General features: G+C 44.2%; 1 protein-coding gene across 1 annotated transcript in view; it reads right to left on the reverse strand.

Annotated features, from left to right (window-relative positions):
• The window catches only part of CNTNAP2 (contactin associated protein 2), a 1,623,532-nt gene that overhangs the window by 119,470 nt on the left and 1,487,331 nt on the right, over window positions 1–16,731 (reverse strand). The window contains exons 19-20 of the mRNA XM_041002153.1: window positions 15,286–15,522; window positions 6,125–6,258 (exon numbers count right to left, since the gene is read on the reverse strand). Of these exons, the coding sequence (XP_040858087.1) occupies window positions 6,125–6,258; window positions 15,286–15,522 (371 nt within the window). The remainder of the gene's footprint in view (window positions 1–6,124; window positions 6,259–15,285; window positions 15,523–16,731) is intronic.

Here is a 16,731-nt window from a genome sequence, read left to right on the forward strand (position 1 = left end):
GGAATAGAGAAAAAGCTCAGGAGTTTAGAGCCTTAGACCAGAGTAAGAAGTAAGACTCTAAACAGCCGTGACCAACAAAGTTACAGTAAGACTTTCAGTTCAAAAAGCTGAGTTAGCACCTGGGGTAAAGTTTAAATGAAAGGATCTTTATTTCCCATCTAAGCTTTTGTTCAGTTACCTTGAGAGACAAAGGCATGGGAACACAGAAGGAAATGATTAAGCAGCTCCAAGGTTCATGTGTAGGTGGCCAGTGTTGAAAAAAATGGATGTGAGACGCTGAAAAGGGTCTAGGTAAAAGCTGAGTGAAGGCCAAGTGGTTGAATCCTTGCTTTGTACACCTGGGGCCCTATATTGGTTTTAATCCTGGCTGCTCCACTTCTTATTCAGCTCCCTGCTTGTAACTTGGGAAAGCAGCTGAGCATGGCCCAAAGCCTTGAGACCCTGCACCCACATGGGAGACCCACATGGGAAGAAGCTCCTGGCTCCTGCCTTAAGATTGGCTCAGGTCTGTCCATTGTGGCCACTTGGGGAGTGAACCAGTGGATGGAATATTTTTCTTTGTGTTTCCTTCTCTCTGTATATCTCCCTTTCCAATGAAATAATTAAATCTTAAAAAAAAAGAACTTGGGGACCTAATCATTTTTTTTCCCTGGGGGGTTTAGAACTATGTTTTAAGAAAGGTTTTATTTTGTTCGTAGGAATTCCATCAGCAACTTCTTGGCAAAGCTAAGGTAGCCCTCTAGTTAAATGAAAGCCGAAACAATACATCTTCACCACCTGTTCATTTGATTTTGAAATACGGCTTCTGAGTATATGTGCCAGAAACATAGATCCTGGAACTGTCTATTGTCTACATTTCATCAAAACTCAAAAATGTGTGGTAGTTACAATTATTCAAGAAACATGTAGCTCATCCATTTTTTTCTCATTAGTTCTCTCCCTGAGCTAGGCCAGAATTCCAGACAGCTGCTGCCTCTTAGCCCTGGTTGCTTTCATCCACCCATCATCTCCCCTACCCCGTGCTCAGCTCCCCATGTTGGGGATGCATTAGGCTTCACTTTGGTAAGGAGATTCTACACACAAGAGTAGGTAAGCAGCACATTTGTTGCAGAAATGCTGTCATAATTGTTGCCAAATATTTTTCTCAGGGCTTACTTAGTAACAAGGATGCCCTTGGGTCTTCAACAGTACCTGCACTTAACACAAAACTGAAGAAATACAGAAACACATCAAAACCTACCATGTTTGGATGGCGGGTATGTAATTACATGTTTTATTAATATCAGTACTTTTGCTCATTTTGAACCATTTTATAACAATCAAAATATGGCTAATTTCTTACCAAAGAGGTCCACTTTCTAAAGCTCGTTCCAGACATATCTGCTAAATAATGCTTAGAGTGTATATCAACGTTGAAGTGTGATAAACCTTGGTTCAGTGATGCCTTATATGTTCTGTTTTCAGATACTGGTTGGGCTACATCAAACATACATCATGCGTACATCATACATCATACTAAATAAATGGGAATAATAGTGGTGCACACCTCCTATGGATTTTGTGAGGGTTAAGAAAACCAGATGCATGTGCGATGCTTCATAGAGTGCCTGGAACACAGAAAGCATCGATGCCTGTGAGCCGTGATAATGCATAAGTGGACCACGCTGGGAGCAGTTCTGTAACTATTCATGGCATTAAACAAAAGGAATGACACAATGAAAGCAGCTTGAATTTTCTGGAGCAATAGGTGTATTTTATTGTTACAGAATGACTGTATTCTGTCAGTTTCCAAGAAGTCCTAAGCACGGTGGGCACTTGGTGCAGGAGAGATGGTATCTCTTGGCATACCCACACCCCATATTAGAGTGCCTGAATTTAAAGGCCTGGTTTTGTTTCTAATTCCAGTTTTCCTATTAAAGCGTATGGTGTGAGGCAAGCAGGTGCTTGGGTCCCGGTCGCCCGTGTAGGAAACTTAGGATCAGGTTGCCAGGCTGCCGGGTTTGACCTGGCCCAGCCATGGCTATTATGTACATTTGGAGAGGAAACCAGAAGATGGGACATGTCCTTTTCTCCTTTCGTTTACCTTTATTTCTCTACCTCTCAAATAATTAAATGAATGAATAAAAAAATAAAAAGTTCAAAGCCAAATTTATACAGGTGCAGAAGACATAATAATCAGAAAAACGATGCTCTATGCTGGTTTTGGGAATTTACTTGCGTTTGCTACTTCGTTCTGTGAACCCCCTTAGGTTTTCTGTGCCATGTGATATGGGGGTCCAAGAAAGGAAACAAACAGGAACAAGAAAAAACATGGATGACAGCAAGGAAGGAAGAGGAAAACTCAGGACCGGTCACCTGAGATTCTGAAATGATTGACTGTAACATTCAGTTTCGGATTTATGCTAATGGCAATGGTTTTTGATGATGGAGAGGGTTTCTCAGGTGCCCTTCGTGGGCATGCAGAATGTTCGTATTTAGACTGGCATGCAGCCGGAAGCGATCATGCCTTGATGCCACTGTGTTTTCCTGAATGGCACCACTTGAGGATTGTCATGGGCTCTGGTTCGCTCTGGTGTCTGCTGAGTGCTAGTGTCAGTTCTTCATTATCTATGTGGAGATTGGGCACTTTGTTTTTTTGGCAGCCAATGTTTCATCCAAGGTCAATTTCTCTCAAGTGCTCAGCACCGTTGCAGGCGGTGTGTGCTCAGGGAATGCAAATTAATTTAACGTTAGCTTTAGCCAAACCCAGCTAGGAAAGTAAACCTGCTCTTAAAAACACCATAAACATTGATCAACATCATCCAAATTATACGATGTTCGAGCTTATATAGATGCAGAGAAGCTCCTCTTAATTCCAAAAGCATTATTCCATGGCACTTTTTCAAGCCGTCTGTGAATAAATGTTATTTTTATCTTGGCTTTTAAGTAAATTTTAATTTGAAATTATTTTCCATCACATTTTATTTTAACTGGGGATATCAGAGGAGGTTGAGGACATATGTACGTATTTCGCACTTCTGTCCCATTATAAAAATGCAACACGTACTGCTAATAGAAAATGAAGAAATAGAGAGGAAATAAAACCACTTATCATCCCTTCAGTATAAACAATCATTGCGAATATTTTTCCATGTCTCTGTCCACGTGTACTTGAATGGCAGATGTGCTCAGGATGTGCTGACGCGAGTGTGTTCAGTTCTAAAGCCTCTGCGTGGGGTTCTCTCTGCCTGAAAAACCAAAACTATGGCCTGGGGCCCCCGCCTTGAGGTGGCCCACATTTCCCTAAGGAGGAGTTCCAGTTGTTCCTTCTCCACCTCCTTCTACTGGCCTTCCTTCTCCCATCGGAGGCGGGTAAGGCTGCTGGGAAGTCTGTGACCCACTGGGAGAGATCGGATTAAAAAAGACAAGAGTGCCCAGATCCTAGAGGCTTTAGCAGCTGTCCCAGGTGGGTGGAGGCCTTTGCCTTCCGAGGCATGCTCAGAAATTCCGACGCAACTGCACTGCACTGTCTGATAGAAGATAGGGGACAGGGTCCCCCAGCACCTGTGGGTGTAACCCTCAGGGCAGCACTTACTTACTTATTTATTTATTTTTTCACTGCTTCCCGGGTTTATCTTTTCTTCTTCCTTTCAGAACCTTGTGCACCCAATGCTTCTTACGCTCACTGTGTCTGATTCTTTCTCCTGGAATGACATCCTGTTCTCATTGGAGGGGTTCTTTCTCCAGTTCGCCATAGTAATTCTGAGATTGAAGGGGAACTATACACCAGCGTTCTTCCTCTGCCCTGAAGCTGGGCCAATTTAAGAGTCTCTGGAATTTGAAAATGGCAATCAAAAAAACTAGGATCCTTTCTTCTGGTAAAATTGGGAGGATTTGAGCTCAACGGTGTAGCTATTGTGCTGCATGGTATGTGGAAGGTGTGGCTTGAAGAGGTAACAAGCCAGTTATCAGATGGGTAGAGAAGCAGAGCAACGAAAAAGAAGTCATTGAGTAATGTGGGGAGAGAGAGAGAGAGAGAGAGAGAGAGAAAGAGAGAGAGAGAGAGAGAGAGACTGACTCAGTAGTGTTTCAGCCCGTGGGTTTAGATCTCTGAACTTCCCTGGATTTCCTTCATAAGTCTTGTTTTTTTCTTCCTTAAAGTCTGTAGCTCTGTGACCTACCCTGAGAATTTCCCACAGCAAATTAGTTCTGAATTGATCTTCTGTCATTGGCAACCAAATCAACAGAACTAGACAGTCCCCCAAGCCTCCTGTGCAGGTTCTCCTCAGCTCCCTGGCTTCTCCACACTCCAGATTGCTGCCTGTCTGTGCCTCAAAGCTCCAAGCCTATAGAAAAGCCCAGTCCCTCCTCGTCTTCAGTCAATCTCTAGTTCATCATGGCAAAGAATGAAGACTTAGTCTAAGGTCCTGTGGCTGCATGGGGTCTCTTTGATTCAACTGCCTTTAGAACCCAACTGTTTTAGCTCTTTTTAACTTTTGATGTTACTTTGCCAAGGCGAAATGCCAACATAAGTCATTTTAAGAGGTGACAGATTGTGTGGTTCAAACAAGACAGAGTCTTATCTAAGGCCAGTGAACACATTGTCAAAAGATGGCAGTGAGCCATCTAGCTCCTGGATCAATCATGGCTAGATGGGCTTGGTTTACCTAACCTGCAGTTGGTAACACCTCACGTGTGCCATGCACCATGCTGGGCCCAGGACAAAGTCAGTCATTCACATCGCCTGTGAGGGATGGCACCCTGGAACAGCACATTGTCATCTCCCTGGGAAAGCTCTCTGTAAACCACCCTGTGGCATTTGTTGCTAAAGGCCATGCACAAACTCCATATCAAGTTATGAATTTGACATCCACCAGTACTCCAAAGAGAGAAGGCTCGTGCCTTTTCTGTGCAACCTGAACGTCCCACAGCAACCGGGAGCATCTGAATGAGGGCCGAGGAGCTGCTAAGCAGCCCCCAAACGACATGCCACTCCACTGACAAAACGGCATCCTCCTGCTGCTCCCGGGCCTGACAGGTGTCTGTTCTGAATTTCTTCTAGAGAAGCCAGTGACAGCTCCATCCTTGATCTTTTGGCTTGGTTCCCAGTGAGACCTCTTCACGATATGTTTTATTCAAGGGGTCTCCCAGGGTGTTTTCTTCATTGTGAAAATTGCTGCTGGGGGGGGGGTAGGGGCAAATAAATGAACCTGAGATGAAACTTGAATGTCATAATAAAACCATCCCTGTGTGTTTGGAGAGTCTCCAACAGGAGCCTGAGATTCTTGGCAAGCACTGTACCTTGAGTATTTTTATTTTATTATTTTTTATAAGGCAAAGCCTCTGCAGAGGAGAAAAAATACAGTTATTCATATTGTGTTGGAGTGGTGAAAGAAATAGGTCAGATGAACCAAAATAACCTTTGCTGGGAAACGCGATAAGCTTTAGGCATCTCAGAGTGTGGTGAAGAATGATGGTCTGATGAATAAGAGCAGAGAATTGAAAGATCTGTGCGCCTACAACAGGAAAGCCACCAAGAAGATACAGAATAAAAATTTTTCTAGCACTCCCTAACAAATTTCTTCACCAGCAACTTGTCTTTTTTTTTTTTTTTCCTATAAGAATTACAGTTGGCTCTCTGTGTCTCTGCAAGCTCAGAGTTAACCAACCACAGAGGAAAACCATTCCAAAAGGAAACCACATCTGTACTGAATATCCATGGGCTTTTCTCCTCTCTTGGTTAATCTCCATGCAATGCAGTGACAACTCAGGCAGCATTTATACTGTATGAGCTATTAGCAGTAATCTGCAGATGAGCAAAAGTATAGAGGAGGGTGTTTGTAGGATAAATGGAAATGGACCATTTCATGCAATGGCAACCTCCCCAAACTCGCAGAACATGCACATCATCTTTTAATCCCACTCTTGCACACGAGACCTGGGCATTCCCTGACACTTTTGCCTGTGGAGGTCCTGGGAGCATCGCCCCAAGGAAACTTATTGTACCTGTCTTTTTGTTTTAGTAGTTAAGCGCTTGGGAGGGTAGTAAGCATTGCTTCTACTTGCCCCAACCTCCCGAAGAAAATATGGACATAGACAATATGAAATTGTACTATGGATAATGTGTCCAAACACACATGCGTACCTTGACAACGATGGTTCTTTCACGACGGGTGATGTTGACGCTGTGGGGCTGTCCATTGACCAGGTTCCTGTAGTCTAGCTCAATATGATAAGGCTCCTTGGTGCCTCCCAGATTGTACCGGACATGTAAGTTTCCTGCATGAGAAAGAGAAAAGAAGTGTAGTCACTATTATGCTTTGGGTACTATGCTCCTCAACTCTACAGGTCAGATTTCTGTTAAACTCTGCTCCCTTCCTTGATGTCATCTGACGCCATTCCAGTTTTGACTTCAGAGTTGTGAGCCTAGAATACTCATTCATAAGGGTTTACAGCATTAGGCCTGCACACACTTAGAAACTGCTAAGCAAATACGCAATAATGGAGATACCTGCAGGCCCCACAGGAAAATATACGGAACAAGAAATAAACGCATAATGTGGAGATGGTCTCACTGCATCTGTGATGCGTGACATTGTGCACAGTGTGATAAGAATCATGAGCATGCTATCTTAAAAATAAACATAATTCATGAAAGACAAATACATGAGATTTTGGATGGCTTCAAGCAGACTAAGAAAACACAGTAATATATTTTATTTAGTATTAGAAATTGACCAAATGCAACTTAGAGAATACGGGTTCTCAGGTCTTTCTGAGCCCCTTCCATGAGAGTTCACCTTGCCTGTCCAACCTGTTCTTGCTTATTGCTCCTCGCCTTTCTAACAGTGACAAACAATATTCGAAAGACTAATATGGCACCTAGATCCAGGTTTTAGTTCATTGACACAGCAAGCATAACTTTTACTTCTTATTTATGATTCTAAAGACATACATTTTTTTATCTCAGTGTTTACTCAAATTGGAATCTTCATGTTGTTAATCGCTTGGACATCTTAGAGCTTCAAAATGGAGCTGGCAGTCTAGCAAGAGTTTGATTAACCATAAATAACCTAGTGGGTTCCATATTGCCTCTTTGATCTTCCTCCTAACGAAATGGATACTCTGATTTTTAACTTACAACATAAAACAGAATTAAAATCTAGAAAGTAAACAGAACAGTCATCTGAAACTCCTCCATCCAGAGATCCCCAGCCTGAATATCCCAGCAGCATCCTTCCAGACGTTTCTCGTCTGCAGACATGCGCATATGTAAGTGCAAATATACACACATAAACAAATGCTATGCTTTCTAAATACTGCTCTTCCGTATTTAGGCAATCTAACATCATGTGCGGCATTTAAAATACAGCAGCGTGTATCTGGACTTGAAAGACACATTTGTTAGCCTGATTGAGAATTAATTGCATCTCCTATATCCTAGTTTTGAATGATACCAAACAAACCTTCACTGTTTCTGAGTTTTACCTGAGCATGTTATCCTTGTTCTCTTCCTAGGATTTGTTTATCGTCTCCCGGGTTTATCTAAATTCACCTGCTTGTCTTACTCCTAGAAAGTGCAGCTTTAATGTCTGGCGGGTGAGAACTTCATTGAAAGTCTGCTTCCCCTGCCTAGGCCAGGGCCTGGCCTGTCCAACCCTGAGCTGCGTTTCCATCATCATCTACCAGCATCCCTGGATCATCAGAGCACCCTGGATCTTCACCAGCCTCCTCCTTAACAATGCCCTTGGTCTGCATTCATTCCAAGTGAGTCCTCCGTCCTCGTCATCAGACGAGAGCTGGAAACTCGCTGCATCCACTTCCTTCCTCCTTTGACCCTGAATCACACAGCCACCGTCATTATCACTGCTGGAAACTGCTCTTTTGGGTGAACCCCATGACTTCTGGAGGGATGCTGGGCACAGGTGTGGCCTTCTTCCAGGAACACTCCATGCACTCCTTTGTTCTTTCCTTGTCCATGCGTTTCTTTTCCCCTCAGTCCAGACTCTGGACACTTGGGGTTCCCATGGCTTCATCTCTAAGCATGCTCTCTTCTCTCTGCTTGTGACCATGGTCATCCCACCCAATCTAAAGGCTTTGAGCAAGGTGTGTGCTTTACACACTCCAAGTCTATACTCCAATCAGACTGCTCGCCTGGACTCCAGACTCCTTCTGGAAAGTTTCTTTCACTTGGCTGTCTTCTTGGCACCTCTCAAATGACAGATGCAGTCCAGCACTGATCTTCTCTCCTAAAGAGGAATCCATGGCAGTTTTCCACATTTTTGGTAGCAGCCAATAATTCTTCCAGTTATTCTTATCCAAAGCTTCAACTCTTTTTCTTTCTCCAAGAGTTCATATGCGATCTGTCAGCAAATCTTCCTGGTTTGACTCTCAAAATAGGCCCTGAATCTTATGGCTTTTTAACATCTCCATGTCTGCTTCCAGGGCCCAGCACTATCAACCTTTGTCTGAACTGCTGTGTTGGCCTCCATGGTTTATCTCTCGCTTCTGCCATGACCTCAACCTCTGCCCACTCCAGCTTGGCCTCTGCCCTGCAGACACTCAATTTGCCCTCCCCATGGTGGCCAGAATGATTCTCTTTCAGAATCCTCCAAAGAATGGTTCAGTAGGCCTTATATGATCTCCTCCATCATGTCTGGCCAAATTTTTATGGCTCTCCTCCTAGCTTCCTCCCCATCAGCCCACGCTGACCTCCTTGCTGTCCTTAGAAATGAGCATACGTACCTGCTTCAGGACCCTCATACTTGCTGGTCCTTTCACTCCCAGTTACTTGCAGGGCTCAACCCTTACCACTTTAGGCCTTTGTTTTTCATGTCTACTTTTTGGTGATTACTTGCTCATTAAAAGTGGAACTTCCTCCCTTAGCCAAGCCCTCCCCCAACAATTCTTACCCATACAACATTCTGTGGATTGTGCTTAGTCTGTCTACTGTGTTTCTTCTGTTCCCATGCAAGCTCCATGAGAACAAGCACTTCTCTTTATATTCTTTCAGTTTAGAGTAGTGTCTGAGTCACAGTAGGTGCCTTGCATTAGGACTTACTTGGCCACTGGGTCACACATGGCTAACTCAGCATCTGGTAAACCTGGGTGTAAACAAAGTGAACTGGAGGGTAGCACTGGGATATTTTGTTGCCTGAGATTGCTCTGACTTGACTGTGATTTTTACAGTTATTTTTTTTTTTGCCAGAGACATTCTGGGCTGGTAAGATCCATAGTGTACATGGTTAACTCTGATAAAGCAGCTGCCAAGGGGCTTTTCGCTTGTCCAAATCCACTTTATCATGGCGCATGCGCTTCTCTGCCAGAATACACAGCCCTTTCCCATACAAAGGACGTAAAAGGCCCAGTGCCCGCTGCCAGAGGGGCAGGGATAGGGGGAGGGGAAGGGGCTGAACACGAATTTTAGCCTCCCAGAGCTCTTGAGTTAAGTCTTTTCTATTTTAACTAGTTGCCTCCTCACCTTCTTCGAAGCTACAAATCTTAACACTTTATATTTGTTATTTAGGTAATTACTCCCTGTGTTCCAATGCTTTCTAAAATCAATCAAACAAAATAAATAAATAAAAAAAACCGCACAAGTGTTCCCTTTTCAAAATGCACAGCTGAGAAATCTGTCAAAATCTTCTAGTTCCTCACTGGGGAAAAAATGTACATTCTGGGGTGGGTGTCTGGCCTGAGCTGGGTTCCTGACTTTTGGCTGAGAGCCTGGGAGGCAGCAGCTGGCTTCACAGGTAGCCAGGTGTCACACACACACACACACACACACACATACACACACACGCGATCTTCACTGACTTCCTGAGCCCAAGCTTTGGCCTGCCCTAGTCTTGCCTGTTGTGGACATTTGAGGAATAAATCCGTAAGTTAGATGGGAGTTCTTTATATCTGTGTCCTTGCTTCCTGAATTGAAAATCTACGCTATAGCCCATGCCATCGAGTTGAGTTCTATTTGCTACTTTATTTTTTCAAGCCATGCCATTTGCCATCTCACTTTTTACACTGAAGCTAGCCCGGACTTCCCTTACTCCTTAGAATCACAGTTCTCTCTACCTCACGACCCCTGAATGTCTTGAGCCGCGCCTCCCTGCACTGCTCAGTGTCTTACCTTATTTTTTTTTCTCTTTACTCTAATCACATTAAACATAATCATTGTTTGAAAATGAAGGAGATGCTTAGGCAGTTGTGGGGCAACATGCACAAACAAGTGGGTTGTCTTAAGTTTTGATTTTCTGCTTTACTTTTGGTGTTTGGACTTCCTGTGTAATCACAGCTAGTTTTCTTAAACATACAGCTGCATGGGGCCATCATTTATTCATTTCTCCTGAGCAGTTTTAGTTAGTTCCTGCAGAAAGCACAGCTTTTTCTCAAGGACTGAAAATGCTCTGTCTCCTTGATTACAAGTACGACGTCCACTTCTAACACTACAGCTGCCCACAACTAATACTGTGCCAGGACTCGGGTGTGCACTGACAACAGACGGCTCCAGGTCAGACGGACTGCTAATTATGAAGACACCTGGACATTTTTTCCTTATTCTTGGCTTTGTCAGTGACGTCTTCATATTCCTGAGCTCTATAAAAATCACTCAAGTTGTTTTCATAATTTCCCCCCCCCTTCCTATTTTCTTGAATTTCACAAACATGTTTTAAAATTCCTTGAAGTGCTTCACTTAGTGGTTACAAAAATCATTTACTTTGAGAAAAAAAATCTGAGTTGGAACTCTAAATTTACATATAGTGAACATGTGTAAATAGCTATGGGACTATTTTTCCCCCAAATAAAATTTAAATGGTATATTTGTTCCTTTCGAGTAATATCAGAAGAGGATCATTAAATGATGATAGGGATAATGCTAATATTTATCCATGAAAGTAAATTATTGAGAAATGCTCTACTTTTTCTATGTCATGTTCATCTCCTAGGTAGATTAAAGCTGTTATGAAGGACCCCTCTTTTATTGGTTACAGAAAATAATGCGCTTAACAGATTTATCCTCTCCTGGTCATCATCATTATCATCAGCAAGCACTTCCTGAGCACCTATAGGAGGTGGGAGATGTGTGTTTGGAGCTTTCCATTTCTCTGGGGAGACAGGGCATATTTATAACAGAGACAGATAACCATATAGAATATTAACTGCCAAACGAATGACATTGAAAGTGAGTGTAATAGGACTGAAAGCAAGGCAAAGTCACTGAGAGGAGGCAAGGCTTGGTGATGTTGAGCTGGGGAGGAAGCTGGAGGCTCTCCCAGGAAGGCAGCTCTGTGGGTGGGCACTAGGGCAGGGGCACAGGTGTCCACCGGAAGAAGGGGAGGACTGGAGTTTCCGAACATGAAGGAAGGGTCGGGGGCAGCTGAGTATGTGGCAGCACGTAGAAGAAATTGTTGGATTCTGGGTAATGAGAACGGCTAACACATGTGTTGTCATCAGGTGCCCATATGGATATTACACAGGCACAGTGTGTACAGTTGTGCATTGTTAAGCAGCAGGGGACTCACTCTGAGAGCTGTGTCTTTCAGTGATTCTGTCATTACGCAAACATCCCAGAGTGATTATACGCACAAAGACACTGCAGCATCAGTAAGGGATACGATATTATCTGACAACCTTCCATCATTAACCAAAGCATTGCTATGCTGCTCCTAACTGTACAGACACAGCATATTGCACTGTGCTTTAGACTTATTAACGCATGTGGTATTTTTACAATACTCTCACGAGGGAGACACCATCCCTGGTGAGCACCCAACGTGTGGGGCCGCTGATTGCCTAAGGATGGTTAGAATGTAGGACCAGAATTGACACTCAGGAAGCCCACCCTCTTACACAGAAAGCTCACGACATTTGATTGCAGAATTGGGGGCTTAGGGATCTCTCCTGTCTAACTGTGGGGCAGGGGCACCATGGAGTGTTTAGCTTCAATACTCTATATTATCCCCATGGAGTAAGACAACGTTAGCTGCGATTCGAAAGGCCTAAGTGGGAGCAGCTGGGAGCGGCGAGATGACCGGGGCAGAGCATCCTAGCAGGCATGTGGAAGTGCACAGCTCTTCCCTACCACGTTCCCACCAAGAACACAGCTTCCCTCAGTCCTTGGAAGACTTATGGGAAGTGGGACTAGAAGAGTCACCAGACCAGGGGCCTCCCAATACACCCTCATGCACCTGTCCATGTGGTATTCCAATACAGGGACAGTGGGTGCCACAGCATGGACACTATGGAGAAGTACTGGACTGGAAGATTCTAGTCTCACTGAGCAGCAACAGCAAGGCAAAGGATAGGCTGAGAGGTGGACTCTGCAAGGTTTGTTGGCCTGGATGCTGCCAAGGGCCCTCAGGAATAATTCCTGGAAAGGCAAGCAGAGAGGTGGCAGTGGTTTGGTTGGAACACGCAGGGTATGCGTTGGCTGGCTCTGGGGAACAGCCAACAATAGCTTTTAGTCTGTGAAGCTAAAGGGATGCTGGGACCTTTAGCTAAGACTTTCTTGCTTTTTAACTTGTTTAGATATTTTGATACAGATCTTATTAGGTGCTTATTTCCTGAATAAATTCATATTAGAATTGGATTGATTATTAAAGCTAGAATTGTTTTTCTAAATTCAATTTTAATTAATTAAAGGGATTCATTATTCGAGACTGAATTTTAATTAGTACTGATGAGAATGATCTTGCAGTGACAAGAAAGAAACTGCTTGGTTTAGGTTTCCAAATGTACTGAGAATGCTCCAGGGATGCTCGTGGTGGAGATAGTGGCTGGCTGAGAGCTTGGGGCTTGAAATTGGATACCTGGGTTTAGAAATCTTAGGTTTGCCCATCAGCAGCTGAGTGTGCAAGCATTTCAGCTTTCCATCTGTAGAAGGGAGATGAGAGCGTCTACCATGGGTGCTGTATTGCTCCTGGGAATTAGGACAGTGTTGAGTACAGAATGAGCATCGCGTGTTGGCCATGAACTTGATTAATCAAAGTTCTTGCAAGCACATACTGCCTACTTACCTATGCACTTGAACACATGCACCAGGGGATGTGGGTTACTGGATACAGTTGGGACCAAATTTTGATGTGGCTCATAATATAGTACCCTGGAGGTACATGTGTCAAGTTACTGGCAATTTCCAAGGGGCAAGCCATCCCTCTGTGTAGAAATGGGAGAAGAAAGTGAAGGGCCACCTTCCACTTCGAGGCTGGTACAGATAGGCAGAGAGCATCAATGGATCACAAATCTGTTAAACGTGGCCCAGGAGAAATAAACAGGGAGGGGAACTCCCCTTCTTGCCTGTTCCTTTATTTCCTGCATTTTTCCTACTTGACTTTCTGATTAAAAAGGGTTGTTTGGCTCCATGGGATAGCTTGGCATGTATAGAAGACTATATTACTTGAACAAACCAATCATCCATTAACTTAATACTTCAAGTTCATTTTCTTCCCTATCCCTGCTTGCTTACAGAGCTAAGCTGATACAAATTCAAGGCGGTAGCTTGCATTTTTTGTTTATTTAACATTATATTAACTATAATTGCCCTACATCATTACTCTGATTATTTTAAAGACACACATAATCTTCTATGATATTATTATTATTTTTGATGGTGTTTTATATAGTTTATCAGGGTGGGAAGGATTGAGGGTTAGGGGAAAGTAGGTGACCATTGTTTCCAAAATTTTTCTTTTTCTTCTCCTGTATCTGGAGATGGAGGAATATGAGAAGCTGCACCCAGCTTCCCAGCTGCCCCAGTACCCAGGGACTAGCAATGCTGGCCCATCTTCTGCTCTCCTAGGCACACTGGCAGGAAGTTGGATTGGAAGTGGAGTAGCCAGGCTTTCAACTGGTACCCCTATGGGATGCCAGTGTCACAGGTGGTGGCTGAACGTGTTAGGCCATGCAAGCTCCTTTTAAAATTTTCAGTGAAGACTGATCCATGAAGTCAGAGTTACGGGAGTGGGTGGAGGGCGGTAGAGAGCGCTTGCATTTTCTGGTTCACTCTCCAGATGGTTGCAATGGTCACGGGTAGGTTCGGCCAAGTCCAGGAGCCAGGAATCTTATCCCAGGCTCCTATATGGGTATGAGGAGCCGATATCAGGGCATTCTTCTGCTGCTTTTCCTAGCTCAGTAGTAGGGAATTGGATCAGAGGTAGAGTAGCTGGGACTCGAACCTTCCCTCATAAGGGATGTGACATCACAGATGGAGGCTTCATCTTCTCCATCACGATGATCGTCCCTGAATCATTATTTTTGTAAATAACAATATGATAAACACTTTCAGCCTGAATCTTTGCCTAACTTGTACTTTTTTTCTTAGGAATAATTTCTGAAAGGGGAAATCTTAACTGATATATTTTCTTCCCCATCTTTTTAATTCAATGGTATATTGCCCAGAGAGGGAGTTTTTTAGGTTTTATTGGAAAGTCAGATATACAGAGAGGAGGCGAAATAGAGGATGGTCTTCTGTCCGATGATTCACTCCTCAAGTGGCTGCAACAGCCAGAACTAAACTCATTTGAAACCAGGTGTCTGGAGCCTCTTTCTGGGTCTCCAATGCAGGTGCAGGGTCCCAAGGCTTTAGGCTGTCCTCGACTGCTTTCCCAGGCCACAAGCAGGGAGCTGGGCAGGAAGTATGGACACTGGGATTAGAACCAGTGCCCATATGGGATCCAGGTACATGCGAGGCAATGACTGTTAACCACTAGGCTACTGTGAGGGAGTTTTTAAGAAATTTTTTTAAAATGTGAATTTTATTAATAATAATACTTTTTCGGGGGCTATCCTGGAAGGAAATCTTGATCTTTCAGATGCTACTACACTGGGATAATTACCGATGAGAGAGAGAGAGAGGAGAGGGTTACATGGGCATGTGGCCTCCATATTTTCAGCTTGTCTCTATGGGAAGTGAGTCAGAGGTTTGTTTCTTCACATAACAAACATATTATTTGCAACAGAAGTAATCTTGAAACTCTATGTATGAACTCAAATTTTCAGAGAGAACACGGCCTTCTCAACATTCAGCGTGTTTACCCACTTCACGGCAGTGTAGACTTGCCTTCCCTGTCACCCTCATCCTTCCAGCTGTGCATCCTCGACATGATGTTCCCGCCTCATTCACTCGCCCTCACGGACCCGGTGGTCCAGACAAGCTGATTACAGGCAAGCTCTTTACCTGACTTACAGAGCAATGAGAGTTGCAAAGAAGTTGTGTGACTTGCTCAATGCCCTGTGGGCAACCCAGGCCCTTGCTGGACCATTCTGTCTGCTTGCTGTGAAAGGCAAAGGGCTAAGTATCTTCTTCCTTACCGTTGGGTTTGACGACAACTGCCAAGAAATCGGTGGTGAAGGAACTGACGTAAAGGAGGATGCAGGGCGCCTTGGTGGTGCTGAAGCTGAGGAGGATATCCTCCTTGGCCAGGTCTGGGGCTGAGCTCTGCTGTTCCACAGAGTTGTCTGCTCGGCTGCCTGAGTCTTTCACACTGACCCCTGGGGTCTGGAAGTTGTACCGCAGCCACATGCCCTCTTCAAAGAATGCGCCAACATCTGTTGAGAAAAGAAAGAGAGGATTGAAGACTTGGGGGAGTGGGGTCCTGATGCTGATACCAGTAGCAGTTTAAGCTTGAGCAGACTGTAGACTCCACAACGACCTCTCAAGCAGCCCGTGAAGAGGCAGACATTGGCCCAAGAAGGACGTCAGTGAGACCAAGGACACAGTTCTGCAGATGAATGCGATTTCCATAGTATGACACCATCAAGATCGGAGAATGCCACAGAACATGGGGATTTGTAACATGGACAGAACAGTAAAACGGGGTCGGCATTGTGGTATAGCACATAAAGCGGCTGCCTTTGATGTCCACATCCTCTGAGTTCTGTTGTTTTAGTCCTGGCCCAGCTCCCTGCTGATGGCTGAGGGAAAGCAGCAGAAGATGGCCCAAGTGCCAACTGCATGGGCGACCTAGAGAAAGCCCCTGGATCCTGGTCTTGGTGGCACGTGCAGGGGGCTGGGGTGAACCAGAGGATGCAAAATCTCCCTATGTCTCTCCCTCTTCCTCGTAGTGAAGTATGTTCAGCCAGTGACCATGATGCTAAAGAATGGACTGACTGGTGACTAGGGTGTTTCACTCCCCATCCAGCTCCATGCTGATGTGCCTGGGAAAGTAGTGGAGGATGGCTCAGATTCTTGAGGCCCTACACCTATGCAGGAGACCCAGAAAAAGCTTTGGGTCCCTAGCTTTGGCTTCCTGTCTTCAGGTTGGCTCAATCCTGGTGGTTGTAGCCATTTTGGAGAAAGAACAGAGAATGGAAGATCTATCTCCTGTAACACTGCCTTTCAAATAAATAAAAATAAGCCATAAAATAACAAATATTAAGAACCTTAAAGCACCAGGAACAATATTAATGTGTATGATTCAGACAAAATAAGTAATGATTAAGTTGAAGAATATGCTGAAAAACACAGATAAGCCCCTGATTCAGGGAGTTCATGAGTACACTCACTTTGAGATTGTATTTACTATGGATGCTCACGTAGGAAGCCTCTGATGAACTCTATGCTTGGACATTTTGTGCCTAGGGTGTAAAAGTATGAGGTGAAGCCAGAGAGAATTATGTTTACGTCTGCCTATGCTGGTAACTAACTGTGTGGTCTCTGGGGGAAGTTTTTCTTCTTCTTTTTTTTTAATATTTATTTATTTTACTTGGAAAGAGTTACAGAGAGGAAGGGAGAAAAGAGGGGAGGGAGGGAGAAAC

Source organism: Ochotona curzoniae, unplaced genomic scaffold (assembly GCF_017591425.1).
Source record: "Ochotona curzoniae isolate NIBS_2020 unplaced genomic scaffold, NIBS_Ocur_1.0 scaffold_2476, whole genome shotgun sequence".
Lineage (NCBI taxonomy): Eukaryota > Metazoa > Chordata > Mammalia > Lagomorpha > Ochotonidae > Ochotona > Ochotona curzoniae.